Source organism: Scomber scombrus, chromosome 19 (assembly GCF_963691925.1).
Source record: "Scomber scombrus chromosome 19, fScoSco1.1, whole genome shotgun sequence".
Classification (NCBI taxonomy): Eukaryota; Metazoa; Chordata; class Actinopteri; order Scombriformes; family Scombridae; genus Scomber; species Scomber scombrus.
In genome coordinates this window covers 7,304,806-7,331,473 of record NC_084988.1, presented here as the reverse complement: position 1 = coordinate 7,331,473, position 26,668 = coordinate 7,304,806, and the positions used below count along the sequence as shown (strand labels likewise).

General features: G+C 39.9%; 3 protein-coding genes across 9 annotated transcripts; all 3 read right to left on the bottom strand.

The window, feature by feature from the left end:
- Positions 1-1,594: 1,594 nt before the first annotated feature.
- On the bottom strand, positions 1,595-7,999 carry LOC134001075 (MFS-type transporter SLC18B1-like). Of its 4 annotated transcripts, XM_062440624.1 has the most exons (14): positions 7,780-7,999; positions 7,458-7,597; positions 6,486-6,581; positions 6,319-6,392; positions 5,766-5,913; positions 5,376-5,532; positions 5,141-5,277; positions 4,926-5,027; positions 4,746-4,837; positions 4,130-4,225; positions 3,933-4,007; positions 3,656-3,749; positions 3,269-3,318; positions 1,595-2,367 (listed from the first exon to the last, which is right to left on the bottom strand). In XM_062440624.1, the coding sequence occupies exons 1-14, from the start codon at positions 7,808-7,810 to the stop codon at positions 2,310-2,312; spliced, it is 1,350 nt and encodes a 449-aa protein (XP_062296608.1). In that variant the 5' UTR covers positions 7,811-7,999; the 3' UTR covers positions 1,595-2,309. The 4 variants fall into 4 exon arrangements, with proteins under 4 accessions (XP_062296608.1, XP_062296609.1, XP_062296611.1 ...); XM_062440625.1 differs by lacking the exon at positions 7,780-7,999 and having other exon boundaries at positions 6,673-7,590; XM_062440627.1 differs by lacking the exon at positions 7,780-7,999 and having other exon boundaries at positions 6,486-6,789; positions 7,412-7,590.
- Positions 8,000-10,818: 2,819 nt separating this feature from the next.
- Positions 10,819-20,916, bottom strand: tulp4b (TUB like protein 4b). Of its 4 annotated transcripts, none has more exons than XM_062440593.1 (16): positions 20,665-20,916; positions 19,864-19,992; positions 19,582-19,743; positions 19,139-19,319; positions 18,938-19,045; positions 18,663-18,829; positions 17,813-18,037; positions 17,436-17,670; positions 16,057-16,191; positions 15,732-15,883; positions 14,905-14,998; positions 14,675-14,818; positions 14,143-14,557; positions 12,716-13,452; positions 11,151-12,637; positions 10,819-10,935 (listed from the first exon to the last, which is right to left on the bottom strand). In XM_062440593.1, the coding sequence occupies exons 1-16, from the start codon at positions 20,914-20,916 to the stop codon at positions 10,819-10,821; spliced, it is 4,740 nt and encodes a 1,579-aa protein (XP_062296577.1). The 4 variants fall into 4 exon arrangements, with proteins under 4 accessions (XP_062296577.1, XP_062296576.1, XP_062296574.1 ...); XM_062440592.1 differs by having other exon boundaries at positions 12,716-13,482; positions 14,161-14,557; XM_062440590.1 differs by adding an exon at positions 13,884-14,053 and having other exon boundaries at positions 11,151-13,739; positions 14,201-14,557.
- Positions 20,917-24,127: 3,211 nt separating this feature from the next.
- Positions 24,128-26,279, bottom strand: myct1b (myc target 1b). The gene is made up of 2 exons (XM_062440641.1): positions 26,177-26,279; positions 24,128-24,996 (listed from the first exon to the last, which is right to left on the bottom strand). Exons 1-2 carry the CDS (start codon positions 26,226-26,228, stop codon positions 24,494-24,496), a joined length of 555 nt encoding a protein of 184 aa, XP_062296625.1. The 5' UTR covers positions 26,229-26,279; the 3' UTR covers positions 24,128-24,493.
- Between the last annotated feature and the right edge of the window lie 389 nt (positions 26,280-26,668).

Here is a 26,668-nt window from a genome sequence, read left to right as displayed (position 1 = left end):
TGAGCCAGATCTCCTCTTTGGTGGAGGGGTCCCATTGGTAAGGCGGAGGGCGTTTAACTGTCAAACTGACATCACCGAGAGTCAGCTGGCGTACTGATTTTTCGAGGTGACACTGCTGATTCAAAGTCTCATCTTCAGAAAAAGCAGAGTTAACATACACTGTTCTGTCTCGGCTGTTATCAACAGCACTCAGCAGACTGTAAGATGACTGGGAGGCCAGGGGTGAGGCACTTTTGGAGTGCACAATAATAGTACTGTGATGTGCTCCTTTCCCTGGGGGGAACTCTTGCCTCACCACCGTGCCACCTGCAATGCCACTACTCGTCGTTCCACCACCACTGACACTGACGCTGGTGCTGCTGCTGTTACTGCTGCACTGTGTGCATGTGTACAATGCAGTGGGCACCCTCTGCTGGTTTTCCTAACCCTAACCCTAAACCCTCTGCAATAATCATGAAACTGAAATCTGGATTTCAGAACATTACCAATAAACTTATTACTACATGTTTTATCAGTCAGATTACATTCTCACATCAATAGATTTGGTAATACTGTTAAAGCATTATTATATATTAAAAAGTTCTGAATTAAGTGAAACAAAGGTATAGGACAGGGGTATGGCACTGAGCCTCAGTCGTCTCACTCTCTCCCTTGTAGCCTACCTGCCTCCCGTTGAGTCGAGACAACCTAGAGCGCCTCCTGTAGGTTTGGGCCCCTCCGTTGTAGTGACTGGTTTATGAAGCGCTTTCCCTCCATGCAGGGCTCTTCCTCCAGGCGGGGAGTTCCGGTCCTCTGAAATGATGCCAATGCGGAAGTAACTTAAAACTGCATTCTATCAAAAGGCCACAAGGGGGCGACCATTTTGGTGTCAAAAGGACTTCCGTCTCTATACAAGTCAATGGAGAATTCACAAACTTCTCACTTGATTTATAACCTCAGTAAACGTTTTCAAAATGTGTTTATGGTCTCCATAGCTAGTTTAAAGCCTTATTCAATGAAGTATGATGTTCATTTGTGAAATGTTGGCCTCCCTGATTTTATATTTGACGATAAAGCAGGGTATGCATTAGGGCGTGGCTACGTCGTGATTGACAGGTTGATTGGTTCACAGGTTCAGGAGGGCGCCTCTTGCTCCTCCTAATGCCCATATAAGTAGAATCTGTGTTTTTTTTACCCGGCATGCACCGGAAATTTTCAAGATGGCGCTGCCCAGATCCGAAACTATTCGCTTCCAAGCAGCAGTCCACAAAATCCATTTTATGCAGCGTTTCTCTTAATGCAGGTGTTTTCTTGATTTGCATCGTTTCTGGCTTTTCGTCATTTCCTTATTTGCAGCGCGTTTGACGTTTATGCATTTGTTTTTGTTTCTTGCAGCGTGTTTTTTTTTTTTAAATGTTCCTACATATAAGGTGGCTTATAATAAAACATTTTCTGTGACAGGCTTGGAATTCGTTTTACTTTAATGTTTCAGTAGATGACCGGGTAATTCTTCAAAATAAAATTATAACCACACTGCAGTACATGATGTCAGCTTTGCATACAGATGGTATGAATGGAGTAAACAAACATGCATTTGAATGATTTTACATAGTTATCATTTTTATTCAAATCAGTAAAAAAGTTCAGATTTCTTGTCTTTAAACATTTCAGTCATCCCTAGCTGCAGATAAAAGTGACATGATTCATATATTATTATTATATTAAATTATCCCATATATAAGGTGACATTTATTATGACCTGTTAATGCATCACTCTAAAAATAATATAAAACGGTTGCTTCCTTCATGTTACTAATGTGGTCAGCATGTGTCATTTCATCGTGAAGTTCATGTGATGTATACATTAATGCAGCTGCACTTAAGAAGAAAAGGCATATTTCCTGTGATTTCCAGTGACTGACTGACTACATTAACTACATTCATCCACAGATAAAAATACCTTGTACCTTGTAATATACTGCGTAGTATGTAATGATAATCTGATTTAAATATTATAATGTACCACCTGAAAGTCAAGTTAGAGTTACATGACTCTGTTTTAAGGCGATGTAGCAGTGACTACTAAAAAAACAGCTGACACTTATTTAAAACATTTACAATACTTTTCCATGAAAGTTAGCAACAAAATGTCTCATGTAAAAATCACTACAATCCCTGCCATACATAATATATATGCATATATATATATATAATATAATTTAGAATGGTTACAAAGCAATCAATAATAATAAAAAACTATCCCTAACCTAATGCACCACCCAGGTAGCTTATGTTCAGTATGGCGTCCTTTATTCGTATGGCTAAGGGTTTCATTCATTCAGGAGCGGGGTTCTTTCATCAGTTTCTCTATTCCGATCTTCTCGAACACTTAAATTTGGACAAAAAACAAAGTGTTAAACCCGGCATATTCTTGGAAACTGCACAAATATCCTTCCATTAGCTACACACAGTGGCGGCTGGCCAATAGAGGGCGATAGGGCGCCCCCCCTAGTGTTTTTCATTTTTATTTTAAAAATAAATGAAAAAATGTAAATTTGAATCTTATTTAAGTAAATTGTGTGTTTAAATTCGCAACAACATATCATATATAAAATATAAATCATAATTTTCAAAAAAAAAAAAGGTCCCTGCTGAGTGGCTGGGGCGACAGAAAAATCAGAAAAGTCAGTGCAGCACCCAACCAATTACTGACAGGAGATTCGCACATAGCAACAGGAATTAATCCAATCAGCGTTGTCGATTTTGATGCTTTAAGGGCGATAAAGATATCGGCCCAAGGCAAGTTTGCGGCCGCGGGTGAGAGAGTGGGATTTCTGGTGACATTGCTGCTGTGATGTGATGTCTCTGCCACAAGGGGGCACTGCTGTAACAGTCAACAGCTTTGTGTGTAAAAATGTGTAAACCTAATAAGTTATTTGTTTCCAATTTGGTTCTAAACTTGTGTTTGTGCAATATGCTATTTAGCTCCATTATTTTCCTATCTTACATTATTGGACAAACTGATTAATCCAGGTGTGTCTGACCATTGTTGTTGTCACTAGTGAGGTCAAAAACACCTGGATTAATCAGTTTGTCCAATAATGTAAAACAGGAAATAAAGGAGCTATATTGAGTTCATAAAGCACAGCCCCACGTAGAATATTTTTCACCAGCCGCCACTGGCCACACAGTATATATAAAGTCTAGATATCCTTCGACTATTTATGCAGTATATAAGACATCTAAACGTACAGCAAAAATCTGATTATTGTAATTTAAGGTTAATTACCTTTGTGGCTGTGGTCGTTGACAAAGAAAATACACAGCCAAGCAAAAAGCCTGAGGAGAGGATGACAGGAGAGCGGTCACTGAGTGTGTAAATGCCAAGAAACATGAATTATACGCTTCTTTCTCTATGAATCTATGAATGCCATGCAAGTGAAGCGACAACATTCACTTATCATGCTGTGTCTGCCACACTGGATGCTTGATACAGGCCTGAAAATCAGCCTTCTGTGTCAAACATACAGTTCAGTGCATGAGTATTCATGATGACATGGTCATTAACTCTGAAATGGAATCACAAGAAGATAATACGAAGCTGATATGCTGCACAAGTAAGTATGCTTCATGTGTCCTTTTCCTCACATGGACCACTTTAACAACTGATACTTACAGCCAAAAGCACCAAGCCTCCCTGAATGGCAGCTGCCCACTTAAAGCTTAGATGTTGTGTTATAAGGCCACCCACAACTGGGCCATAAAACATCCTTAAAAAAACAACAAATTTTCACTTAAGAAACAAAATCCCAACATTAAAGATCAAAAGGCAGGAACTCAGTACCAACCAGCCAGACAATTTTTGGTAACATTTCACACATATGCTCTATTAGATTACTATACTGCTTCCCTTGTACAGCTTTTGAAAGTTGGTCAAAGCCAGTACGACTTACCCCATGAACCAAACTGCCTCAGATAGCCCAGACACCATCCCAAGAGTGCTTAATCCCTCTTCAAATCCATGATCACTACAAAGAACAAAAGAGAAGAATGTAGAGTATGTGTTGCGCCTTGGGTTACATTTTTTTTTTCTTTTAAAAAAAACTGCAGGTCATGAATATATGGGAACACAACATGTGAAGCCACTCACTATGCACATGTGATGATCTCAGGAAACGTGGGGATTGCTGTCATGCCCAGAGAAAACCCAATTACACCAAGCATGACGACCAGCAACCACAGCTGACTACACATGTAAAAAAAGGCACACACGCACACCAATACAAGTTAATACCATTAGGAAATATGTTGTTTTTGTAATCAGTGAGACAACAACTGACCTATTGAATATTGCCGGTGGTGAAAGCAGAAGTAGTCTGACTTGGTTGCTTGTAATTACTGTCTGACAAACTAGTACGTGAACGCAACATAAAGCTGGTTGACAACAAGTCACTGCACCCGGCCAAGAAATAGCCCCGAACTTAACACCTTATGAAACCTCACAATCTTGTCATTTTTACATTTCAGTTGTTATACAGATTTTTACAGGCCCTGATAGGCAGATTTTGTTACCTTTGGATATAAAGCCAGGCTAGTTGTTTTCTGTTTCCAGTCTCTATGCTAAGCTAAGCTAATGGGCTGCTGGCTGTAGCTCCACGTTAAACAGGGTGGAATCAAAGGAAAGCAAATAAGAGTATTTTGTAATGGCAAACTGTTCCCTCAAAGTAGAGAGTCTTAGTTACTTTTTACATTCAACTCATGCTCACCTTGGGATGTGAAGAATCGGGATGGGACCGAGCAAAAAGAAACCAACTGCTGTGGCGGTGCCTCCTATCACAATGAACCAACCTCTGGTGGCCTGATAAACACCAACAAAGAGAGGATTTTGTTTAATGTGACAGATGTACAGATGTGAAAGAAATAATATTGGTTGCTTTAATACTCACAGGATATTTATCAGTGACACACCCTATTAGTGGTGAAGCTAGGCAATAAGGTAACGATAAACCAAGCATGATGAGCCCGACGTAGCTAGTTGAGAGACCAAACTAGTTAAAATAGAGAGAGAGAAAAAATACTGTATTTCTTTATCATTCACACTGTGCATGAAAAAACGTTCTAGCTACAGTAATTTGACTTTTTTCAGAACAGAAGATATTACCGTCTCAATGGCGTACAGGGACAACGTGGCATCTAAGAAACCCAGACCTGCACTCAAGGTGAATATCACATAGCAGATCAGCACTATTTTCACATGAGTGAGAAGCCGAAAGAATGAGTCCTTTGAGGGGTCTGCATCTGTGTCGAGAGAGGGCCAAAATACAGTTCACAGTTAAAATTTAAGAGAAAAATAAATACTTGATCAGAAAACTTGGGGGAAATGTTCAAACTGCTACCGATGGATGGCAAGATGTAAATGTTGAAAGGAACCATAATCAATAGGAAACATCCAAGAAGCATAAAAGGGACTTCATATCCAAATGACTGGTAGACCCACCCTCCGACGGGTGGTCCCATGATAAGACCAAGTCCTGCGAAAATCTCCAAACTACCCTAAAGAGAGAGAAATTAAGCACATTAAAATATGCATTTACAAAACACAGTGCATATGAGCATGAGCAGCTAATCAGCTTTATTACACCACACTGTATTTAAGTAGTATTTTCCATGGCAATGGGGGGAAATACGACATACAAAACAACTCAAACTATAATGTTTTTTTCTTTTTGCTCGTGATTCTGAAGTCTAAACAACATGCCAGTCACACAAGGGTTGTCTGCACTCACCAAAACAGTTGCCACATTGTTTGGGAATATTTTAGCTGTCAACGTATAAGAGGAGGTCATCGCAGCAGCAAAGCCCAGAGCATCGATAGACCTTACTACAAAGCACAGAGTAATGAAGGCAGATCCTGCAGGAACTCGATCAAGTAATCTGCAAGAAAATAATAAGAAAACATTCATTCAGTGACAAACAGGAATAAATATAGAAAGACTGAGATGATACAGGCTGTTAGCTCAGTCTCAAATAGCAAGGAGCAGTGGGAAATATAAGGTGATGAAATACAATAACTAAGAATAAATATTTTTAGACCACATTTTTACATGAAATGTTTGAAGCTGAGTGGCCTAAATATGCAAGCGCTGCAAACACTGACAAACATTACAAATGATGTTAAGTGAGAATCAGATCTTTCAGTGCAAATTTCTTCTGTAACTCCTAATTCAGTGTTATGCAAAATACTCTGCTTTCAAAAACGTTCTAAAACTTACTGTATTATACTAGTTACTGTATGTTATATGCATCATTATTCACACAGCACACAGGATCAACACTTACCCAAACAGAATGGTGCAGCCTGAAGACACAAAAAGCCCTGTAACAAGCATGAACTTTGCACCAATTTGGACAATCTGATGAGAGAGAGAGTGAGAGTCACTTACATCCACGCAACAACTCACATTTCACAGCACATTAACAGATTAAAAATAATGACATATACTTACATATCTTCCGAATACCATTGAACCAATCACATTGCAGAGAGCGTAGCAGCCAAATATAAGACCAATTACAGTCTGACTGGCTCCTTTCTTTTCTGCCTGTGTAGAAAATATTCATTAATTTATAGGTATGAGAAGAAACATTTATCTTAGAGTAGGATTAACAAAAGCAAAGTCAAATGTTCTCAACCTTTCCATTAAATTAATGCCTCAAATGATTGATATGTAACTATTTGTCACTCCATTGTGTCTCTGCTGTACAGTTATTACAGATGACACCAGCTGATCTTTCTTGAGACCTGTGAGCCTGATGAGAAAGACAGAGTCAGTCATTTATTGGCCTTAAAGGAGGCCTTCTGATGTATATCACATGATTATTATCCATTTCATTGACAAGACAAGGAATTGGTGATGGCCGGATGATCGGCTTTGACCCTGCTTTCCCTTTCCTCTCTGTGACACTATTCTTCAGTCTAACACAAAGCATCTGTTTGAAGCTACCTACAGCTTCACATACTCATTAACTTGTGCTTTATAGTTCACTTATAAGTTAGAACAACTTTTGAGTTTCCAGGTTGTAAAAAATTGGACCACAATACCTTCCATACATTTATTTTACAACATATTGGATGGATTACTGATGGTATACCAACATTTATAACTTTATTACCCAAACAAAATCATAAACACTGATCAAAGGATTTTTATCCAAATGTAGCCAATGACTAAGCTATAATATTGGTCACTTATTTAACAACCATTAAAACTAGGTGAACGGCAGCTACAGCGGCCACATGTGCCAATACCAGACCAAATAAGGCCAGAGCAGGAAAACATTAAACATTTAATTTCACTTGTAAGATAAAACTAATGCAGTTCTTTAATAAAGTTAAAACCATTAGTCAAAAAATATTAAACCCCCCTTGTACCTGACATGGCATGTGTGTGCTTTAAAGGGAGGCTTCTTTTAACTACCTCATATGGGAAAAATGGGCCTAATATTGAGTAACAGATCATTGAGCTAAAGTTGACAGATGCCATTGATATTAATGTGAGAGTCTGCTGTCTAGTCATTCTCCGGGGAGGATCTGTTGTTTCGGCTGGAGTGCTGTCATCTGGTATGCACACAAAAAAGGGAAATGAGTAAAGATAAGGGAACAGAAAACTAGATAATAACAGGATATAATATTTAATTAAACTGATCATTTATTTATCCAAATAGCAATTAAGGGTTATTTAGTTGGAAGCTGTTTAAAATGTTCACACTACATTTATTAAAGTTATTAAGGTCACCAACCTGCTTGCTGAGGATCAACATGTGGGTCCATTTCTTTAAAATTCAGTGTTTTATTGTCCTGTTGTTGAGGTTTAGAAATGCCGACGGTGACACACAGAGATAGAAAGGATGATAAATCCTGAGGAAACACACACAGCTCCTGTCTGACTTGTCTCCTGTCTGTCCTTCACACTGCTGCTCTTCAACCACACGAACAAATCACACACGCGCGTTATTTCCGTGTTTCCTCAAACTAGACAGAAAGTGAACTACAGGGGACTGAGGGACGAAATCTCACGTGGGTTAAGTTTTGGTTAATGTTAACGTTAAGTCTCGCGATAGTTCCCACCACTATTACCAAATTGAAATTACAAATCTGTATTATTATACTATACATATCTATTATAATCTATACACAGAGTTGGGAAAGGTACTTTCAAAATGTAATAGGTTACAGATTACTACCTTATTTAAAATGTTGGCTCTGGGATAAGGCTGTTCAAAAGCCTTTTCTCAGAGCTTGTTTTATTTGATTGTAAATATTTTTTTTAACTTCACCATATCTTAACTGTATTTATTCATATTTTATTTGATCCTAATATTTTCTTTTCTTTCTTTCTTGTCTTTTACCCAATATTGTTGTGTGTGTTGTTGTATTGCTGTTAATGTTTCTCAACACCATTGTAAATTAGGATTTCTACTCAATGGTCTTTCGAGGTAAAATAATGGTTAATAAATAAATAAGAAAAACGTAACAAATGATGTAACTATTTCAATTACTAGTAATGTAACTTATCACATTTTATTACTTTTCGATTACTTTTGACATTTTCTAACTAATGTTTTCAACTTTTAGGGTAAGTTTACCGATAACAAACCCACCAAAATCTAAGTTCAGGTGTTTTTCATGGACATGATTTATGAGGGAGATCATTTCTTATAAAGCAAGATTCATCACCTCATTTGAAAATGTCTTCATCAGTTCATGTAAAGTTTGGAATATAAAATAAGAATTAAAAACAGCAATATATGTATTCAGTAACATGTTAAATATTTAAAAAATAAGGAAAAACCGTCCTCCTCCTGAGCAAAATCTTAAAGGTCTGACTTCATATGTGACCCCCTTTGTAATCATCAAGTGTAATTTAATACATATAATTACTATAAAAATACATTATTATATACATATTTTTCCCCCACATTTTTAGATGTTATTCTTTTTTTTCTGAAAGCATTGATCCAAACAGACTGAAGGAGGACGCCTGTGGTGCGAAATCACAAAAAAAGAGGGAAAAAGTGAAACATAACAACAAAAACACTTGGAACAAATTATTTTTATTACTTTTTGGCCAGCCTATAGGTCCATGTAAACCTATGGTCACATCATATTTGTTTCCTTCACAAAATAAGAGAAAAAAAAAGGCAACCAACTATTTATTAGGCAGTATTGCTGAAAACTGACACACACTGTCGCTGAAGTCTCTGAAGCTGCATTAAATGAAAACTCTCTGCATTAAATTCAATGTAGCCTTTCTGAAAATACTCTCCTTTAAAATAACCTCCTATTCGTATATGACGAATGTCCAGACATTTCCACATTTGTTTCTTTTGTACATTAGCACCAAATCTACATTAATCTCACTCTTACTAACAGTTAATCTTGATAATTTGAATATCTTCTACATTGCAAGTTTGTTTTCATTCTTTTTTTTCTACAAGTGTAACATCAAAAAACTCTTGGTACCATGTCAAAGCATAGGTGAAGTACAAAATTACTGAAATTAGCAACAAATAAGCACATTTTTGTAAGCATATATTGATGTCAGGTCATTTACTAAATACACACAGTGCAAGCAGCTTTATATTTTCTTTTGCAATACAACATCGGTTCTAAGTAGGTAGCGTTATTGCACACAAGCTCTATCTATCTAAAGCAGCACTGACTTTCAAAGAGGCAAACTACTGTACTTCACATTCAAATGCAGTTTTCAAGTAGCATCATAAACACCCAAATGAAAACAACACAGAGCCAGATTTTAAACTAACTGAGGGGATCATTTTCTACCAGTCTTTCCATCAACCTACTTTTGGTGCACATCGACCTACTCTAACCCATTTGTGACAATTAGGGCAATACAGAAAAGAGAAATTAAAAGGGAGGGACAGAATTATGTAGCTTTGACAAACACGCTGAGATTAAAATAACACATGAAAACATATTTTCAGATCATAATGGCTCTGACTGAATGATGATGTGCTGTACTGTGGCTAAAAGACAACATATTTCCCATGTTCATTGCACCACTTCATAGAAGTAACATGGATAGAAAATATACAAACTATGATAAATCACACTCAGTTACAGAATCAATACATTCTTCTATTGCATGTTCTGCAATTTTAACATTGGAGTAACAAACAAATCAGATTAGAAATCAAATCATTGGCTTGAAAAAATGGTATTTGGATGAAGAATACAGATACCAAATGAAAGGTATCAAAAAGCTTATAATTTTTCTACTTATTTACTTAAAAGTTAAATTAAAATAGTGCAGTGTTTGTATCAGTTATGGTATGGCTTTGTGAAAATGCACTAGCAATTTTGAATGCCACGTACCCCAAGATACCTACTCAGTATATTTTTTATAAACACCAGAAATGTACATAAAATATTTATGAATTTGTAATATATTTAAATAGCTTCATAAGCCAAAATTTCTTTGGCACCACAGGTTGTACTTCACCTCCAGACTACTTTTAAAATTCATTCAAACGTGTACTTTGTTTACATTTCGTTTATCCAGGGAAGGTTGACATTTATTTATTTCACCAAATACAGTAATAATAAATAAAATTAGCTTAAGCATATGGACTAAAAACTATGAATAAAGTGGTATATTTTCATTACCATTCACCTAGACTGACCTAGCCTTCTAAAGACTGATTGTAATTTATCTGCATGTGCAAGACCAACTTGTATAATAATTTCCTCTTTAAAACAAAGAGTCACAACTTCACATACGGTACATTTTCCCAGTACACAACATCAAAATAACTTTCTCACTTAAGCCTTTGAGTCACATTGGCCAAGGAAACAGCGAATGCCTGCACTGCTGAAAAAGGATACTGGAAATCCAAAATATAGGCATTCCCATCAATTCGCCCAAACTGCATCACCTAAAAAAAGACATAAAACAAGAAGATACTTTAGAAAGCTTGAAACAAACAACACAACAACATCACCACACTTTTCTAAAAATTATTTGAGGAGTAATGCATTTGTATGAAGTTTTCTGTCACTCGAGACAAAAAAGGGTAAAAATTGGAGAAGCAGTTTCAGTTTGTAAACTGAAATTCTCTTAATTTATCAGTTTTTCTTATCATCAAATTACCTGTCTACCATCCAGCTCAATCTGAAAATTCTTCGCTGACTCCTGGGTGACTCTTCCTCCAAAGTCAAGCTGGTAGACCTGGGTGGCTTCATTCCATAATGGCTGTTTATTGGCCATAACATAGACAAACCCTTGGCTGCCTAAACTACGGTCCTCTCTTTCATTTGCCTTGCGGCACTTTATTTCTTCCAGCTCACTTGCCATACGCAGGCTGCGTTTGTTCTTCCAGCTCTTCTTGCTGCTCTGGTTCTGGTTCATGAGTTCATCGCCGCTAATGAACAGCTCCGGCTCACTCTCTGAACTATCCTGGAACTCATTTGTTGTACGGCTCATCTTCTTGGTTTTGTTGAGCTGCTCTCTCGGCCCCTTGGGCTTCTTCTTCTCTCTGCTGCCAAGCCTTGGGCTGGAAATGAGCGTGTTGAAGTCAGAGAGTGCACGGCCTTCCTTTCTGGATTTGCCCTCAGCGACAGTGGGCAAGTTGGCCTCCTCAGCTCTGCTGTCCAGTCTTTTGCGGCTCTTCTTGTTGAAGCGATCTGACTCCTGTGGCACAGGGCTTTCATTTAAGGATGATGGCTCTGCAAAGTTGTTGGCAGACTCTGCAAGATCCTCTGTGGCACTTTTGGAAGGTGGTAGCTCGGTAGGTGGAGGAGGAGGAGGCAGAGGCGGTGGCGGAGGTGGTCCAGTTGGAGGGGGTGGGGAGAGAATTGGCTTCTCTAAAATTTGATGAGTCTTAGTAGGAAGGGGAGGTGCTGGAGGGTCTTGCATGGGAGGTGGGCAGGGGTAAGGGTTCCAGGGGTGCAGGTTTACAGGGTGCAGCTGAAGTCCTGCACATGAACTGGCTCCTGGATACATCGGAGGGAGAGGGCAGCAAGCCAGGTTAGCAAGATTTGGGGGGTAACCTGGTGGCAGAACCAAATTGGGGTCCTGCTGAGCAAAAGGGACTGGACCAACCACTTCGTTTGGAGAGCACTGTGGTGGAGGGTTCTGTAACGTCTGAAGTTGGGGTCCACTGTGACCCACACCTGGAGGAAAAGGCGAGAGAGATATCTGGTAACCTGATGGGAAAGTAAGAGTGCTTGTGCTTGGGCTGGATGGAGGTTTAGTGGTGAGGACAAAAGGTAGCCGAGTCATGTCCAAGTGCTGGGCTTGACTAATTATGAGAGGAGGTGGTTTATGAGGTCCTGGTGGGGGAGCTAATATGGTTTGCTCTGGTGTGAGCCAGAACTCCTCTGTGGTGGAGGGGTCCCATTGGTAAGGCGGAGGGCGTTTAACTGTCAAACTGACATCACCGAGAGTCAGCTGGCGTACTGATTTTTCGAGGTGACACTGCTGATTCAAAGTCTCATCTTCAGTAAAAGCAGAGTTAACATACACTGTTCTGTCTCGGCTGTTATCAACAGCACTCAGCAGACTGTAAGATGACTGGGAGGCCAGGGGTGAGGCACTTTTGGAGTGCACAATAATAGTACTGTGATGTGCTCCTTTCCCTGGGGGGAACTCTTGCCTCACCACCGTGCCACCTGCAATGCCACTACTCGTCGTTCCACCACCACTGACACTGACGCTGGTGCTGCTGCTGTTACTGCTGCACTGTGTGCATGTGTACAATGCAGTGGGCACCCTCTGCTGGTACGATAGTGCTAATGCACTGTTCATCTTAGCCTTAGTGGGAAGGGTTCTTGAGCTATCCATCATCTGTGGCACTTTGAGTCCCATATCTCTGCGGTCACGGCGTATAGTGGCATGAATCAGACTGTTATCAATTCTCTGTGGAGGAGGAAGTGTAGTGGTTACCTGATTAGCTGGATCAGGGTAAGGAGGAGGGTCCCCACTAGGTATAGAGTATCGAGGGACAGAAAGACGACTCAGTGTTGCTGAGCTGTATGGAAGCTGAATTTTTTTACTATCAGATGAAGTGACTTTGAGTGTGGCTGAGCCCCCGATGCCATGGACAGTGTACGCATTTTGGTTGCGAATGAGCCGCCTTCGTGGCCGACAAACTTCCTCCACGTTGCCACTGCTGTCAAAGGTTGTGATCCTTTCATACCCCAGAGGTGTTGGGTACTGTAAGGTCACTGGGTGAAGCAGGAACTCATCTTTCTTCAAAAAGGGGTCTGGTGCCAGGATGCTAGGGCTGTCACAGTTTGTGACAAGTGTTTGAGGCGTAGCTGCCGCTGTAGCTGTGGTTGCTGCTGCAGACACTACAGTGCCAGGGTATGGAGGTGGAGGATTCACCTTCCTCATCTGAATCTCCATAGACCCATCTGCATCACTGAAGGAGGGAGGTAAAGTCCGAGGCAGACTTGGCTTCAGCATGTGTCCATGGTCTCCCCTGTCCAGTCCAGGCTCAGTGGTGGGAGGAGGATTTCCTGGGAGAATTTGGGGCAGAAGATGAATCTGTTGTAAGGAAATGGTTGGATAGCCAGTAGGAGGAGGGGGCAGCGACATCTGCATCTTCAGTTGCTGCTGCATTTGTTGGTGCTGTCTCTGCATCTGTTGGTGTTGCTGTTGGATCTGCTGATGCTGCTGCTGGAGCTGCTGCTGCTGATGCCTCATCTCCTGGATCTGTTGCCGGATTTGCTGCTGCTGCTGCTGCATCTGGTGTTGCTGCTGCTGCATCTGCTCGTGCTGCATCTGCATCTGTTGCTGTTGTTGTTGGATATGATGTTGGTGCTGAAGTTGTTGGGGTGTCACTTGCTGCGGATTTTGCTGTATTTGTTGGTGTTGCTGAACCTGGTGGTGTTGTTGATGTTGCTGCTGTTGTTGATGTTGCTGCTGCTGCTGCTGTTGGTGTTGCTGCTGCTGTTGTTGGAGTTGCTGCTGTTGGTGATGCAGTTGCTGAAGCTGTTGATGTTGCTGCTGCATTTGTTGTTGCTGCTGCTGTGACTGTGACTGATGATGGTGTTGTAGCTGTTGTTGCTGCTGCTGCTGCTGTTGATGATGATGCATCTTCTGCTGCTGCTGCGTCTGCATTTGTTGCGACTGTTTCGACTGCTGTTGTCGAGCCTGCTGTGAATGAGACCTCTGCGGGTGTGGCTGCGGTGGAAGATGGTGAGGTGGAGGTGGGGGAGGTAAAGTACCAGGCAGAAGAGGACCCATCTCTAGCCCATTGAAGATCACCTGACCAGGATTTGAGTATCTAGCTGGAACTGGGTATGGTGTAGCAACAGCATCCTGGCCATGATCAGAAACAGGGACAGAAGCTGCAGCTGCTGCAGCTGCTGCTGCTGCAGTGGCTGTAGGGTTGGTGAGGACATCAAGCTGAATATTCTGATTGGCCAATAAAGACTGAACCAGGCCAATACTCTGAGTCGGGGACATGGCCTGAGCTGGGCTGTGGATGGGAGCAATAGGAATGTTGACTGTACAGGGAGGATTGTCTCCTGCCACTCCAGAGGGCCCCATCACTTTATGAAAACAGAGGAGAATTATGTAAATGACTATTAGCACATACAAATATGCAGAATACAGTAAGATAATGAATGTAATTAATTGAATTGAAAATATTTTCCTCTGATTCACACCTGGTAAGTCATCCTCATCCTCACTGAATACATTGGGATTGAACACCGGCAGGCTCATGAAGTCATGTGAAATCTTTCGCACTTCTGGAAGGTAAATTGTCATCTGCCTCGGTTGCAAATGAAGCAAACTGGTCTTATAAATGACTGAAACAAACAAAGTAATTATGGTGACTGCTACATTCATCAGATTGAGTACTGTGATGTGAATGTGTGGCTTTTGTGACATTTACCTGCACCAAGATTGGCAGGGAGGAAAGAAGCAAGTCCAACAATTTTGAACTTTGTCCCCCAGATGTTGGATGTGACTTGAGCGAGGTAATTGTGCTGTGTAGTAGACAAAATGGAAGACAGGAATACAAATCTGAGTTATTAGTATGCAAAGATAAACAATCAAGGATTTACCTACAGTCATGGTTTCGTGCAGTGACAGACAACATTTAAACTAACTAATTTAAACTAAGACAGGATACGTTTTTTTGTGTGTTTTGTTTTGGGCGTTTAGTAAAATAACTCATTTTCCAGAAACCCTTTTGTGTCACTACACTCACTAATATAATCTGTTTTAGTAATTTTTCATCATTCTCTGGCTCCAGCTTCTCAAATGTAACAATTTTACTGTTTTTCCTTGAAGACATCACAACGGGCTCTGAGAAATTGGATGCCATGTTTTCCACTATTTTTTAACAATCATTGACTAAACGGTGATTCGATTTATCAAGAAAAATTACAATAAAAACAATTGTTACTTGCAGCCCTACATGGTACACAACATAATTACCGGTAATACGTGCACATCCACCAACAAAAAAAAAGTCAAAACACAATATACTTAACAACAATACATACTAAGTGAGCAACATTTCAGGGAAAGGAACAGGAAAGCATCGACAAAGACAGGATAAAACAGATGGCAGGAAGGCAGCAGAAGGGTAAGTACTGTACTAATGTTATTATGTAATTGTTTAAAAGTAATAAGAATATGTTGATGCATAAAACAAATAACATGTCAGCTATAAACTTTGTAGCATATTAACCTTGGTACTGTAGCACGTCATACCTCTGTGATTCCATCCATAGAAAACTCTCGACGTGTCAGACTCGGGGACCGAATTGGAGGCTTCTTTGTCGGTAACCGTGGTGATCGTTGGCCTTCCTGATTGGCACGTGAAAGTTTTGGAGATTTTCTTGAATCCATGTTCATTCTTTGAAACAGAGAGGTAAATATAAAATGACATTTCACATTTTCAGTTCACATTACAGTTGGTAATACAGTCATTTTTATCACTTCAGCCTAAACGAATAAGCATGGTAAAACAGATGCTAGAATGCCTTATTGCCACATCCCTTATATAACATTTATTGTTTCTGTCATGTACTGCGAAGTTTAGGTGACCTGTTTCCTCGGGATAACTTCGGTGACTTCTTCCCAACCCATTCGTCGCTCAACTCAATGTCACTGGAGTCGGAGCAGTTACAGCTGTCAGTGTACGAGATCATGGGATTCACACACACCTCCTCTGCAAAAAAAACATAACAGTAAAGGTGAGTTTGAACTCCTAAACACTAATATAGTTATATAATTAAACGTTTTTTTGGGGATTATAGGCTTAATCAGACCCTCATGCAGCCAGGTCACGGCTCAGGCTATTCCAGTATCATGCCTCAGACCATGTTACGTCAGAGAACAGCAGCATCACCAGAGTCTGTATTTGTTCTTACTCAAGGTGAAAGATGGGCCCACAGCATGAACATGTGCAGTTATTTTAAAATGGGGCATTTGTTTATAGAGATGAAACAGGTGCACATTTTTATTTGAACAATATTTATGACCTTTGGGCAGGTCTGTTTGCCTATTATGAGTGTCTCAAGTCAACTCAAGTACTTATTGCTTCAGCTGTAAGCAGTATAAGTAAGCTTATAATCCGTTTTGTCTATTTTAAAAGGTGTATGGTTTTAAGAAATTTGCTTTTTTACAGACTTTTGATGAGAAGAACAGTACCACTCTAAAGTCTGTGCATTAACTTGGGCTAAAGCTCAGCATAGTTTACCAAATAAACTAAAAGCCGGGGGAAAGAGCTAGCCTGGCAGTGCCCTAGACAGTGAAATAATAATACATTTTCCATGTTCAAATCCTTTGTCACTGTGCTTAACTGTCCAGTTGTCTCTTGGTTCCTGAAAAACATAGTCAGAAAATTATTTTCTGACTATTTATATATTTAAAATCCCTCTCAGGCTGCCAGGAAACCAGCAGGAGCTCCAGGAAATTGCTTGCCAAGAAACAGATCAAACACATCAACACAACTCCCTGTTAAACCAAAATGTTATTTTTTTTTTTTACATTTAGCTTTGTGTGCAATATGATACAGCATGTTTTTAAAACTTAGATGTGCTGCTTAGGGGATTTAAAAAAAATTCTAGCTTTATATTTAGCATACAAATAAGGGGTATCAAACTTCTCATTGAACTATTAGCAAGAAAATTAATAAGCATGTTTCCCAAATGTCAAATAATTCCTTCAAACCGACAGTTTACCCACTTTACTAAATTTTTATGCGTCCATTGTGCCATGTAGATAGTTTTAGTTTTAGGAGCTGTGATTTTAAATATTTGCCTCTGCAACTTCTGCCTTAACCCTAATTCAATGGAGAAGAATGGGATTTAGTTTGTGGTTAGTCTGGATAAACCACGGGCCATATGCTGAACAGTTATCACTGCTTTCTACATCTAAGTAGCCTGTTTACCCTTTAAGGCCTAAACCCACCTGCTTTGCTGTCTGTTTTTGGATCCATAATGACAAACTCAGGCCTTAGTTTACTGATACGTCTTCCTTTGAGAATAGGTACCAGTCCTCCTAAATATTCTAGGTAGAGAGTGTAGCAGGGACCGCCTGCCTCGGGGCTGTCCTCCGCTCGCTTCATGGTGCAGTGGAGCCTCTCATTCCCAGCTGTGGGATAGCTGACAAAGTCACGGATGTTGTTGGGGTCAGGAATTGGGGGCTAGAACAAAGAGAGGAAAGGGCTGTAAGGTTGCTGGACACTCGAATGAAAACATGTCAAAGTCAGCAGTTTTGTATTATCACAGTGAAACGAAAGTTAAGAAGTCTATAACTGAGGAGGGATTAATCAGTGGGCATTGCACCTTGATGGTAGGTATGAAAGCAGTGGTCACATAAGAGCAGAGCAGCGAGGGCATGTTCAGTTTCCCCACATCTTTCTCTTCTCGCAGGGCGCTGGCGATACCCTGCTGGCATAAGAGTTGGAGGCTGGCCACCCTGTGCTCTACACGCACCACATACAGCGCTGGTCCACATGCAAGGAACAAACGAGAGTCTCTATGACCCCAACAGATGGTGGTGATGGGCCTCTGAAAAACAACCAGTCACAAGAGCAGAACACTGGATTCTCAGTCGGTTGTTGTTCATTCTGTTATTATTAACCTTTTTCATTTAAGCGCTCAATTATGAAGTGCTTCAGTTTAGAGAATGGCAATAGATATACAGCCTATCACCCATTATTAAACCGAGGGAAATACTGCTTTGGTGCGACTCTCTGTCTCTGCAAAATTATTTTCAAAAACACTTGAATAATGTATTAAAAAGGCTAACATGTGTATTATTGGTATTATTATAACCACATAACCACATTTTAAGCTTGGTGACTATGGTTTGACCCAAACCTCTAACATTGAGTGTTAAAGCTATGTTAAGGCTGAACAATAGATAGATAGATCTACTTTTCAGATCATCTACTTTTTGTAATTATATTAAATACATAATTAAACGGTTTTAGTTAGCACAACATGCAAATAATAATATCAAAAGTTAAAATTACTATTTCAGCTGGACTTGCCATGTAGTCCAGTGTAATGAACATCAGCTAGAAAATTAACAGGAAGTATTAATACCTAAAAACAGAAATTACTATCAGAAGAAAGTCTTTATTTATTTTGCCCAGCGAGACATCTGTCTCTCAATTTATAAAGGACTGACCTGTGCCGGTGTTTCCAAAGTGTAGATATGCTCTCCTTGGACATTATAGAACTTAACGAGGGCGTTCCTCATGATGGGCCCACAGGCAGAGTCGACAGGTAGCCCATGTCTCTCCATGCCAGCCACAGCCAGGAGGTCTCCCTGGGAGCACCATTGAGCCTCAACATCTGTGGAGTAAGTATGTATGTATGTAAGTATGAAAACAATATCTGTCATGGGGTCATATCATCAACACATTTATTTGTGACAAATGTTACTCGAGTCTGAATACAAACCTTTCAGCCCTGAGCGAATTACGGCAGGAGAGAGGTCGTCATAGTTGTTCATTAAACTGATGTCTCCTGATAAGAAGGTGACTGTCAACAAAGGCTTGACTCTCCGCACTTGGAAGAATAAAGAAAAGTAAAAACATAAGCTTTCCCCGGCCAACACATTTTAGTCAATTGTGTGAGCAGGAAGGAAATTATTTTTTTTACCTAAAGGCAGAATATTGTCATCAGAGTCTGTGTCACTCTCTGTGCTATCCTCGACCAGGAAATCAGGGCAGTTCCAGGACATACTCACAATCCCATCAGACTCGTGTAGCAGAACATGGGCAAGCATCCGGCCATGACAATCCATCACGATCACTTGACCATCTGCTGTACCAAATAAGACCTGAGGGGGCATCGCACATTAAACATTAAAAGATGACATGATGAATATACTCTGAAGCATCAAATATCTGGCCTAAAAGCCATGTGAACTGTTTAATCTTGTACATCAAGAACAGTGTTAGAAGCAAGAGGAAAATGATCTCCATGTAAATATTTTATGACACAAAGCAAGATTAAATAACATTTTTTAAAGCAGAATTGAATGAGTTCTTATGGTTAAAAGAGTCATTCATATACAGTAAGCTCAATTACAGAATGTGTACCTGCTGATCATCAGGTGTCCAGATGCCACAGGTGATTTGACTCTCCAGGTTAATCTCTGAGGACCAGTGTCTTTGTCCGCTGACCGAGCCAACCAACACAAAGCCGTCCCTGTATGCGATGAGGGCTTGAGTGCCATCATGTGACCAAGTAAAGTCACTCACCTAGAGGAGAGAAGTGTTCACCTTCAAGAAAACTGTGTATTTAAACACAACAATGCAATCAAAATCCAGACTTTATCCATTAAGTATCTGGGAAATAGAGGAAAGTACTGTAGTGTCTACCTGGGCACCTCGGTCATTGACTAACTCCACAGACCATCTTCCTTCATACTGGATCCAAACAAAAATACCTCCTTCCATATCACATGTGGCGAGCTTCTGAAAAGGTTCATTCCAACGCACCAAGACAACCTGCAAAGGCCCAAAACACTCACTTTCATTTCTCAAACACAGGTGGCTTTCTGCACCGAGGAACATTCATGATTAATATCTAGTAGGAGCGCAATGCTAAAAAAAGTCCACTGCAGTTGGAGGGAAGGAAAGTCAGCATAGAGAGTCAAAGACCAACACCGTCAGACCATCAGTTCACATGCACACAGTCATTTTTCCCGTACATGTATGAGACACCTACAGTTTGCATGCTGTTATTAAAATAGACATAAATGTTAATACTAAATGAAATGTCTGACTTGAATTTATTATTAATATAATTAAAATTTTTCACATCTGAATATACTTTTTTCATAAATATCTCATTCTTTTTATACAATCAATCAATAGTATGCCAAATTTTCAAATACTTTCTATGAAATTCCTGATTTTGTGTATATATTGCAATTTATGTTTTACCTTCATCTTCTTTATTGTTGATTATATTATTATCTTATGATTTGATTTCACGAAACGATGTGTCAGTTTTATCAGTGTGAAAGTGTTCTGTGAAATAAGATTATTATAGAGGGCAAAAGAGAGTCAGAGAAAGGGAGCAGCTTTTAAAATAGCTCTTTATCATTTGCAATTGTAAGAATGTATAGCAAAAAGAAAAAGAAAAAAAAAAAGCAATAATTGCTGTCAAGACCTCACCTCGCTGTTGTGTCCACGCAGATTAAAATTGATTCTCTGAGGTGTACTTCTATCCCTCCTGCAGTGACTAGATGTAAACGTCACCCCAACAACTCCTCTCCCATTCCCCGTGGCGAGCCAGCCCTCCTCATAGTAGCGTCTCCGGCACACCGGCTTGTCCTTCTCGCTCTTGGGGACCCGGCCTTTCCATGAGAGGCAGAGGATGTTGGAGTCACTGCAGAGGATGGGACCATGTTCCACGGCAGCCAACATCCCTACTGAGTGACCAGGCTGGTGGGCAAAAGCAGAGGAAGAGGCATGTTAAAAATAGAGATTAGAAACAGTGTACATTATTCATTTGTGTCGGTTTGTGAACCTACATTTACTTCAAACTGGCTTTTCTGTTCTGGATCTTTTCAATCGTATCACACAATCTTCTGCTGATGAGTTGTCATAAAACCTGGTGGTGACTCCATCTGCTGATGAAGATTGTGTGATATGATTGAAATCTCCAGAACAGCTACTAATGGACCTTGTGGTGAGATTGTTCCATCAAATAGTGTTTCCAAGATAAGGAATGAAGATTCAAACTCAATGTTTAAGCCAACATTCATTTATTTATTTATTAATTTACTTACACAAGTAAAATCACCACGGCTGCTGTCATAGTGTTCGAGCAGTTGTTCCATTATTCACTGTCTATGGAGCAGCTCCAGGATTTGTCTCCAGATTACATCATCACTACAGTCTGTCGTTTATTTGTTCAGATTCACAGATTACAACTGAGAGGATTTAACAGTTGATAAACATTTGGATTTCCATTTTAGGGTAAATGTGGAAACTTGTGAAGAACGTGACAGAGCCAGACTCTCTAGAGCCAGACTTTGTAGTTTACTGGGCTACTGTAGAAATAGAAGATGAAGGAGAACCTGCTCCCTATGTAGGTATAAATGACTCATTCTAAAGTAACAGACACACAACAATTCTTATTTATTAGGTGTTTATACACTAATTAAATCAAACTCTTGAATACTTTATTAAATTTCTGCCAATAGATCCCCCTACATTGTACACACTCTTCCTGTTAAAGGCATATCAATGTCTGTTGAAATACCAGCTAGACCATTCTTTAGCTTTGTTTACTTAGGCCAGTTATATCTCCGATGAATGGATTCATTTCAAACCTTGTCCAAAAACCAACCCCCCCCCCCCCCCCCCCCCCCCCCCAAAAACAAAACAAAACAAAAAAAACTTTAAAAAAGGAATCCCCAGCTCACATGAATATTTTGAAGTAGAAGATCAGGAGTGTTGTAATGATGGAAATGGTGGAACTGAACTTTCGTCATTACCATTATAGGTAAACTATTACTATCGGTTGTTGGTTATTGTTGTTCGTCAGGAAACTAACAATGTTAGAGCCTCTCAGGGAAAACATGATGTATTCAGTTGCCTTTTACTATTAGATAGAGAAGTACAGTGTCAGTTACCACTACAGATGCATCTGTTAACATGTATTAAAGGGAGAATGGGGCCCACTGAAGCTGTATGGGGCCCAGATTTTTGTGCTACGCCTTTAAAGAAGATGCAAAATCTTCTACTGTAAGGGTGTATCCTCTTGTTAACTCTCACTTGTCTGATAGTATTACATATTCTCTATCTCTTGTTCCAGCTCTTCATTGAAGCTACATAATGTTCACGCTGAGTGATATAGTCATCCCTGGACTCGTTTTTATAGCTTCGCCCCTACATCAAATAATAATGTGCTACATAGCTTGTGCATAATTGTACATACACTTCCTTAGTATCTTCAGCAACCTTGGGATCTCCTCCACAATTTATAGTCAAGTTTTGAAAATCTGAATAAGGTTTGGCTGCACAGGGTTAAGAGAAGATTGAATAGTATATTATAATATTGAATAAAATGGTCAAACAACATGAAAAAATACACAAAGATTCAACGTACCTCATAGTTCCTGGACATGTTGAGTTAAAATTCCTCCATTGAAGGTGTCCATATTTCCATTCAGATAGATGATGCACTGATGGTTAATGGCTGCTCTGCTCTTTGTGCTTACAATATAATAAACGGGTAAGTAAAATGCATCATACAGCAAGGTGTTGTCCAGCACTGTGTATTCATTCAATCAAGCAGCTCTGCACTTCTGAGTTAGTAGTGAAATGATGTGAGGCTTCTTTGATGCCAGTGGCCCATCCCATGTCTTTCTGATGTGACTCTGAAGAGTTGTGCAATCCTGTTGCAATGGAAGGGTTGATAAAAATACGAATTAAAAAAACAACAACATTGCTATTCAACAGGCAATCTAAGAGAGACGAAATGGCTCTTGCTTAAAATAGCCGCGTTGTCATTCAGTGCATCAACCTTGACAATCACAGTTTTTCTCAGTCTCTATGCAACAGCAACACTGCATTGGAGATCAGGGCACTCGCAGTCTCCATGGGTACTGATACTGTCCGCTCTTCCTATTTTACGTCAAACACCAGAGCAGAAGCCAAATAAGGATATGAACTCAAATATCCAAATGTCTGTATTAAAATATACCTTTAATGTTAAGATGCAGGCAATAATAATAAAACAGTACCATCACAATACAAAAAAACATCACTTAAAGATAATAACTGGTCTATTGCTTTGAAGAATTAAGATTAACAGCATCCTCTGAAAGTCTCAGTAAAAGAGCCATCATCTGATCTGTCAAGGTTTCACTACATCACATCAAATTAATTTCTCATTCAACGGCGTCTTATAATGTGACCGCATGCAGCAGCCTGACTGACACAATGCTGACGAGACGAATAAACTGCGGTGTAAAATAAAGAAGTGCTTTCATCAAGGAGATTTTTCTAGGCAAACATAATGCATCTGCACGTACCTGACACCCGCTTGTGTAACGTTAATCCAGAGGCAGTCGGCGCACAGTGCGGTCGTGTTGCCAGGCGCTTTTCTGCTGGCGCACTTTGGGGTTGTGGCTTTTACAGCGGGTTGCCATGAGGCAGGTAGCACGGAAAATACACACCTAATTTCAAGTCCAGATAAAGAGCCAATCACCAACACACATGGTAAGCCTTTTAGGAATTCCTGCAGGTAGTTGTTTGTAATTTAATCCGATTTTAATACATTCTGACACGGAGTCTAGTGCGCAGACTGATATAATCAATACCAGACTTATTGCTGCATTTCAAACGGGGGTTTCATTCATAAATGGCAACCTCATACGACGCACCCCATCTTTGCAATGCAAGTTGAAGTGACATTCTTGACACAAGACCTTGATGTGATGAATAATGTGATTTTAACCCATTGTTCACCCTCCTACCATGGTGTTTAGTATTATTAAGGACACTGATTTTAGCACATCTAATGAACATATCAGTCTTTGGATGACAGCATATCAATAGATTTTGAATGGGTAATGATGGTCTAATGTGTTTCATTTGTGCACAAAAGCACAAACACTGGAAATAATTCACCATTAAATCTTTATTGTGATTTTAGATAATATAACTATCTAGCACACAGTGTTTCCCCTCATCTTCACATGATTACAGCAAAATCTACACCCAGACTACAGCTGAAGGACCACAACATGGTCCCTGTCATGAGATGCCCTGCAATGGTCATGAGCTATTTATAATTCATAACATATATACTGAGCTGACATTTCATGGCTGATGTGCAGCAAAATCAGTTAAGGACAAACTGTAAAGTGGCAGAAAAGGTCTGATCTCCCAGTATGCAGACATGACTGTCCTTTTTAAAAGAGCAGAAGACAGCCAGAGCAGAGAGTCCACTGTAACTTGTCCACATGTTGTTGTTGTTATGCTGACAGTTTCAAGTGCAAGTCTCTTCAAAGGCATGGATGACGCTGTCATAGGCAGGAGGGGGAGTTTGCGAGGGGAGAAATCCCTTAAGTCCGTTGCCGCCCAACCAGAAGGAATGCCTCTTGTTTGGCACAAGGGATGCTGAATCCGATGAGTTTGAAGCTGCTGTATCCTCAGGCATGGTGACTTGAGTGTCATCTCCTAACTCCAGCGCAGCCCTGCTCCTCTTGGCCTGCGGGCGAAAGGTGGAGGTCTCTGCCCCAGGTTTGCTCCCCAGAGGACCCACTGGCTCCAGGGAGGGTTGTCTGTAGACACTCAGGAAAGTGCTTCGGTAAAGGCCTAGCGGGCTGTTCATTGGGGTTTGTGCTCGTGAAGTGCCAGACTTCTTTTTGGAGCGCCTGGTGATCCTGGCGGTGGCTGTGCGCCTGGATGCCCAGGTCAACAGGACGTAGACCAACGCACCCAGCATCAGGCCCACAAGAATAGATAAACAGAAGGCTAGAATCATATCACCTGGAAATAAAAGATGAGTGCAGAGAGTCAGAAAAGGGGAAATGCTGACGGGATCAAATGACTGGAAACTGTAGAAGAATGTGAGGCAGGATGCATTGTGTTGTGGTAAATACGGGGAAGATTATTTCCCCAGATGGCACTTCAAGCTGCATTTAATGTTAGAGATACAATCTTATTAGCATAGACGAGGAGTATGTCTACATATGTATCATGAGAATAAAGTTGATCTCATACTGTGCGTGCCAGATTTGTTTTTGGAAATGTTGTTCTTATTGATTTTTTATTGCTGGGCGCTGCTATACTGGGCGCATTACATAAAATCTTACATCATACCTGCTGTGTGGGTTCACTGTCTAAGTAGCTCACTGTACTAAAGCCCAAACTGGCTGACAGAAAACAACCTCATCATTTGATTTTCATGTAAATCCTGAGGTGATAATGTACTGTACGTGAATATCGATTGCAAAAGTTCCCAGATCTCTCGACCAGGTAAAGGCAAAGTACAGCAAGTTCATTTGTATATCGCCTTTCCACAACAAGGCAATTAATAGTACTTTACATAAGACATAAAAACGCATAATATGTGAAAGTGAAAGGCAATATTTAGAGATACAAATAGACTTTAAGACAGTTTTCATTTTCATTAGATTAAAATTAAACCAGAATAAAAAGATCTACATCGAGCTCCAAAATTAACTTTATAAAAGGCAGTAGCAAACAGAAAAGTTTTAAGCTGTCATCTAAAATAACTTTGAGCAGTTCTCTTGTTTCATAGAAGTTGCTGAATGCTAGTTTTCTTATTTTGGACCCAGGGGGCAGTAAGAAAACTGTCCAAGACCGAACTGAGTGGTTTGAATTATTCTTAACAATTGCAGCAAATCAGAAATGTATTTTGGGCCTAAAACATTCAGTGCTTTATTCAGATCTCAGTTGTTGATTTGCCAAATGCCCACACATCAATCTGAGAATAGTTCGCGTTGCTGCAGTCTATAGAAAGATGATTTTGGTGATAATACAGGCTTTCATATGAAACTATAATAAGTTGTATCAATTTTAGAGCCGCTGTTTCTGCATTTTAAAATACATGTTACTCGGACACAAAGTATGGCTTTAGCTTTTATTCACTGCTCCTTGATGTTCACCTACAATTGCTATAAGAAACAAATACAGACGCACTCACCAAGATTAGTTTTTAGTATTTCCAAAAGGGGATGTGTTTCATTATGTGCCATTATTCCACCAGGTTAATGTTAGTTCCCACACTGACTCTAAGCAAGGCAGACGAACACTGAGCTTTTTCCAAGACAGGCTTTTTGCTTTTTTTTTTCTCAGCAGTGTTTGGTATGGCGGAAACTTTGCTGTCACGCTTCCTTCCCTTTCTGGCTTTAAAATTAGCAAGTGCATTGCTTATCTGTGTGGGACATAACCCTGGGAAACAGGGTTGTTTCCTTTTGCATCATTTCCTGTGGATCAATACTTTTTAACAATGGTCCTATAGGCTTAATTATTATTATATAAGGTATGTTACTTCTGTTCTTTTGGAACTACTCTAATCATAGCACAGTATTTTACTGTACTCTAATTAAACTCTGAGGTTAAATAAAAAGACAGTAGATCCAGTAAACCTTCCTCTTGACGTTAAAAGTCTTGAACAAGTTTCCAAGTGTCTTGA

Coding starts and splice junctions, on each gene's coding strand:
- LOC134001075 (XM_062440624.1), bottom strand. CDS start 7,810: ATGGACCCACATGTTGATCCTCAGCAAGCAG. Junction 6,393..6,485: donor CAATGGTATTCGGAAGATAT/GTAAGTATATGT, acceptor CTCTCTCATCAG/ATTGTCCAAATTGGTGCAAA. Junction 4,008..4,129: donor GAGATCATCACATGTGCATA/GTGAGTGGCTTC, acceptor TGTTCTTTGTAG/TGATCATGGATTTGAAGAGG.
- tulp4b (XM_062440590.1), bottom strand. CDS start 20,916: ATGTTGGCTGCCGTGGAACATGGTCCCATCCTCTGCAGTGACTCCAAC. Junction 19,320..19,581: donor GGACACCTGATGATCAGCAG/GTACACATTCTG, acceptor ATGCCCCCTCAG/GTCTTATTTGGTACAGCAGA. Junction 14,054..14,200: donor TCCCCCACCTCCACCTCACC/ATCTTCCACCGC, acceptor AACAGCTACAAC/ACCATCATCAGTCACAGTCA.
- myct1b (XM_062440641.1), bottom strand. CDS start 26,228: ATGGCACATAATGAAACACATCCCCTTTTGGAAATACTAAAAACTAAT. Junction 24,997..26,176: donor AATACTAAAAACTAATCTTG/GTGAGTGCGTCT, acceptor TTTTATTTCCAG/GTGATATGATTCTAGCCTTC.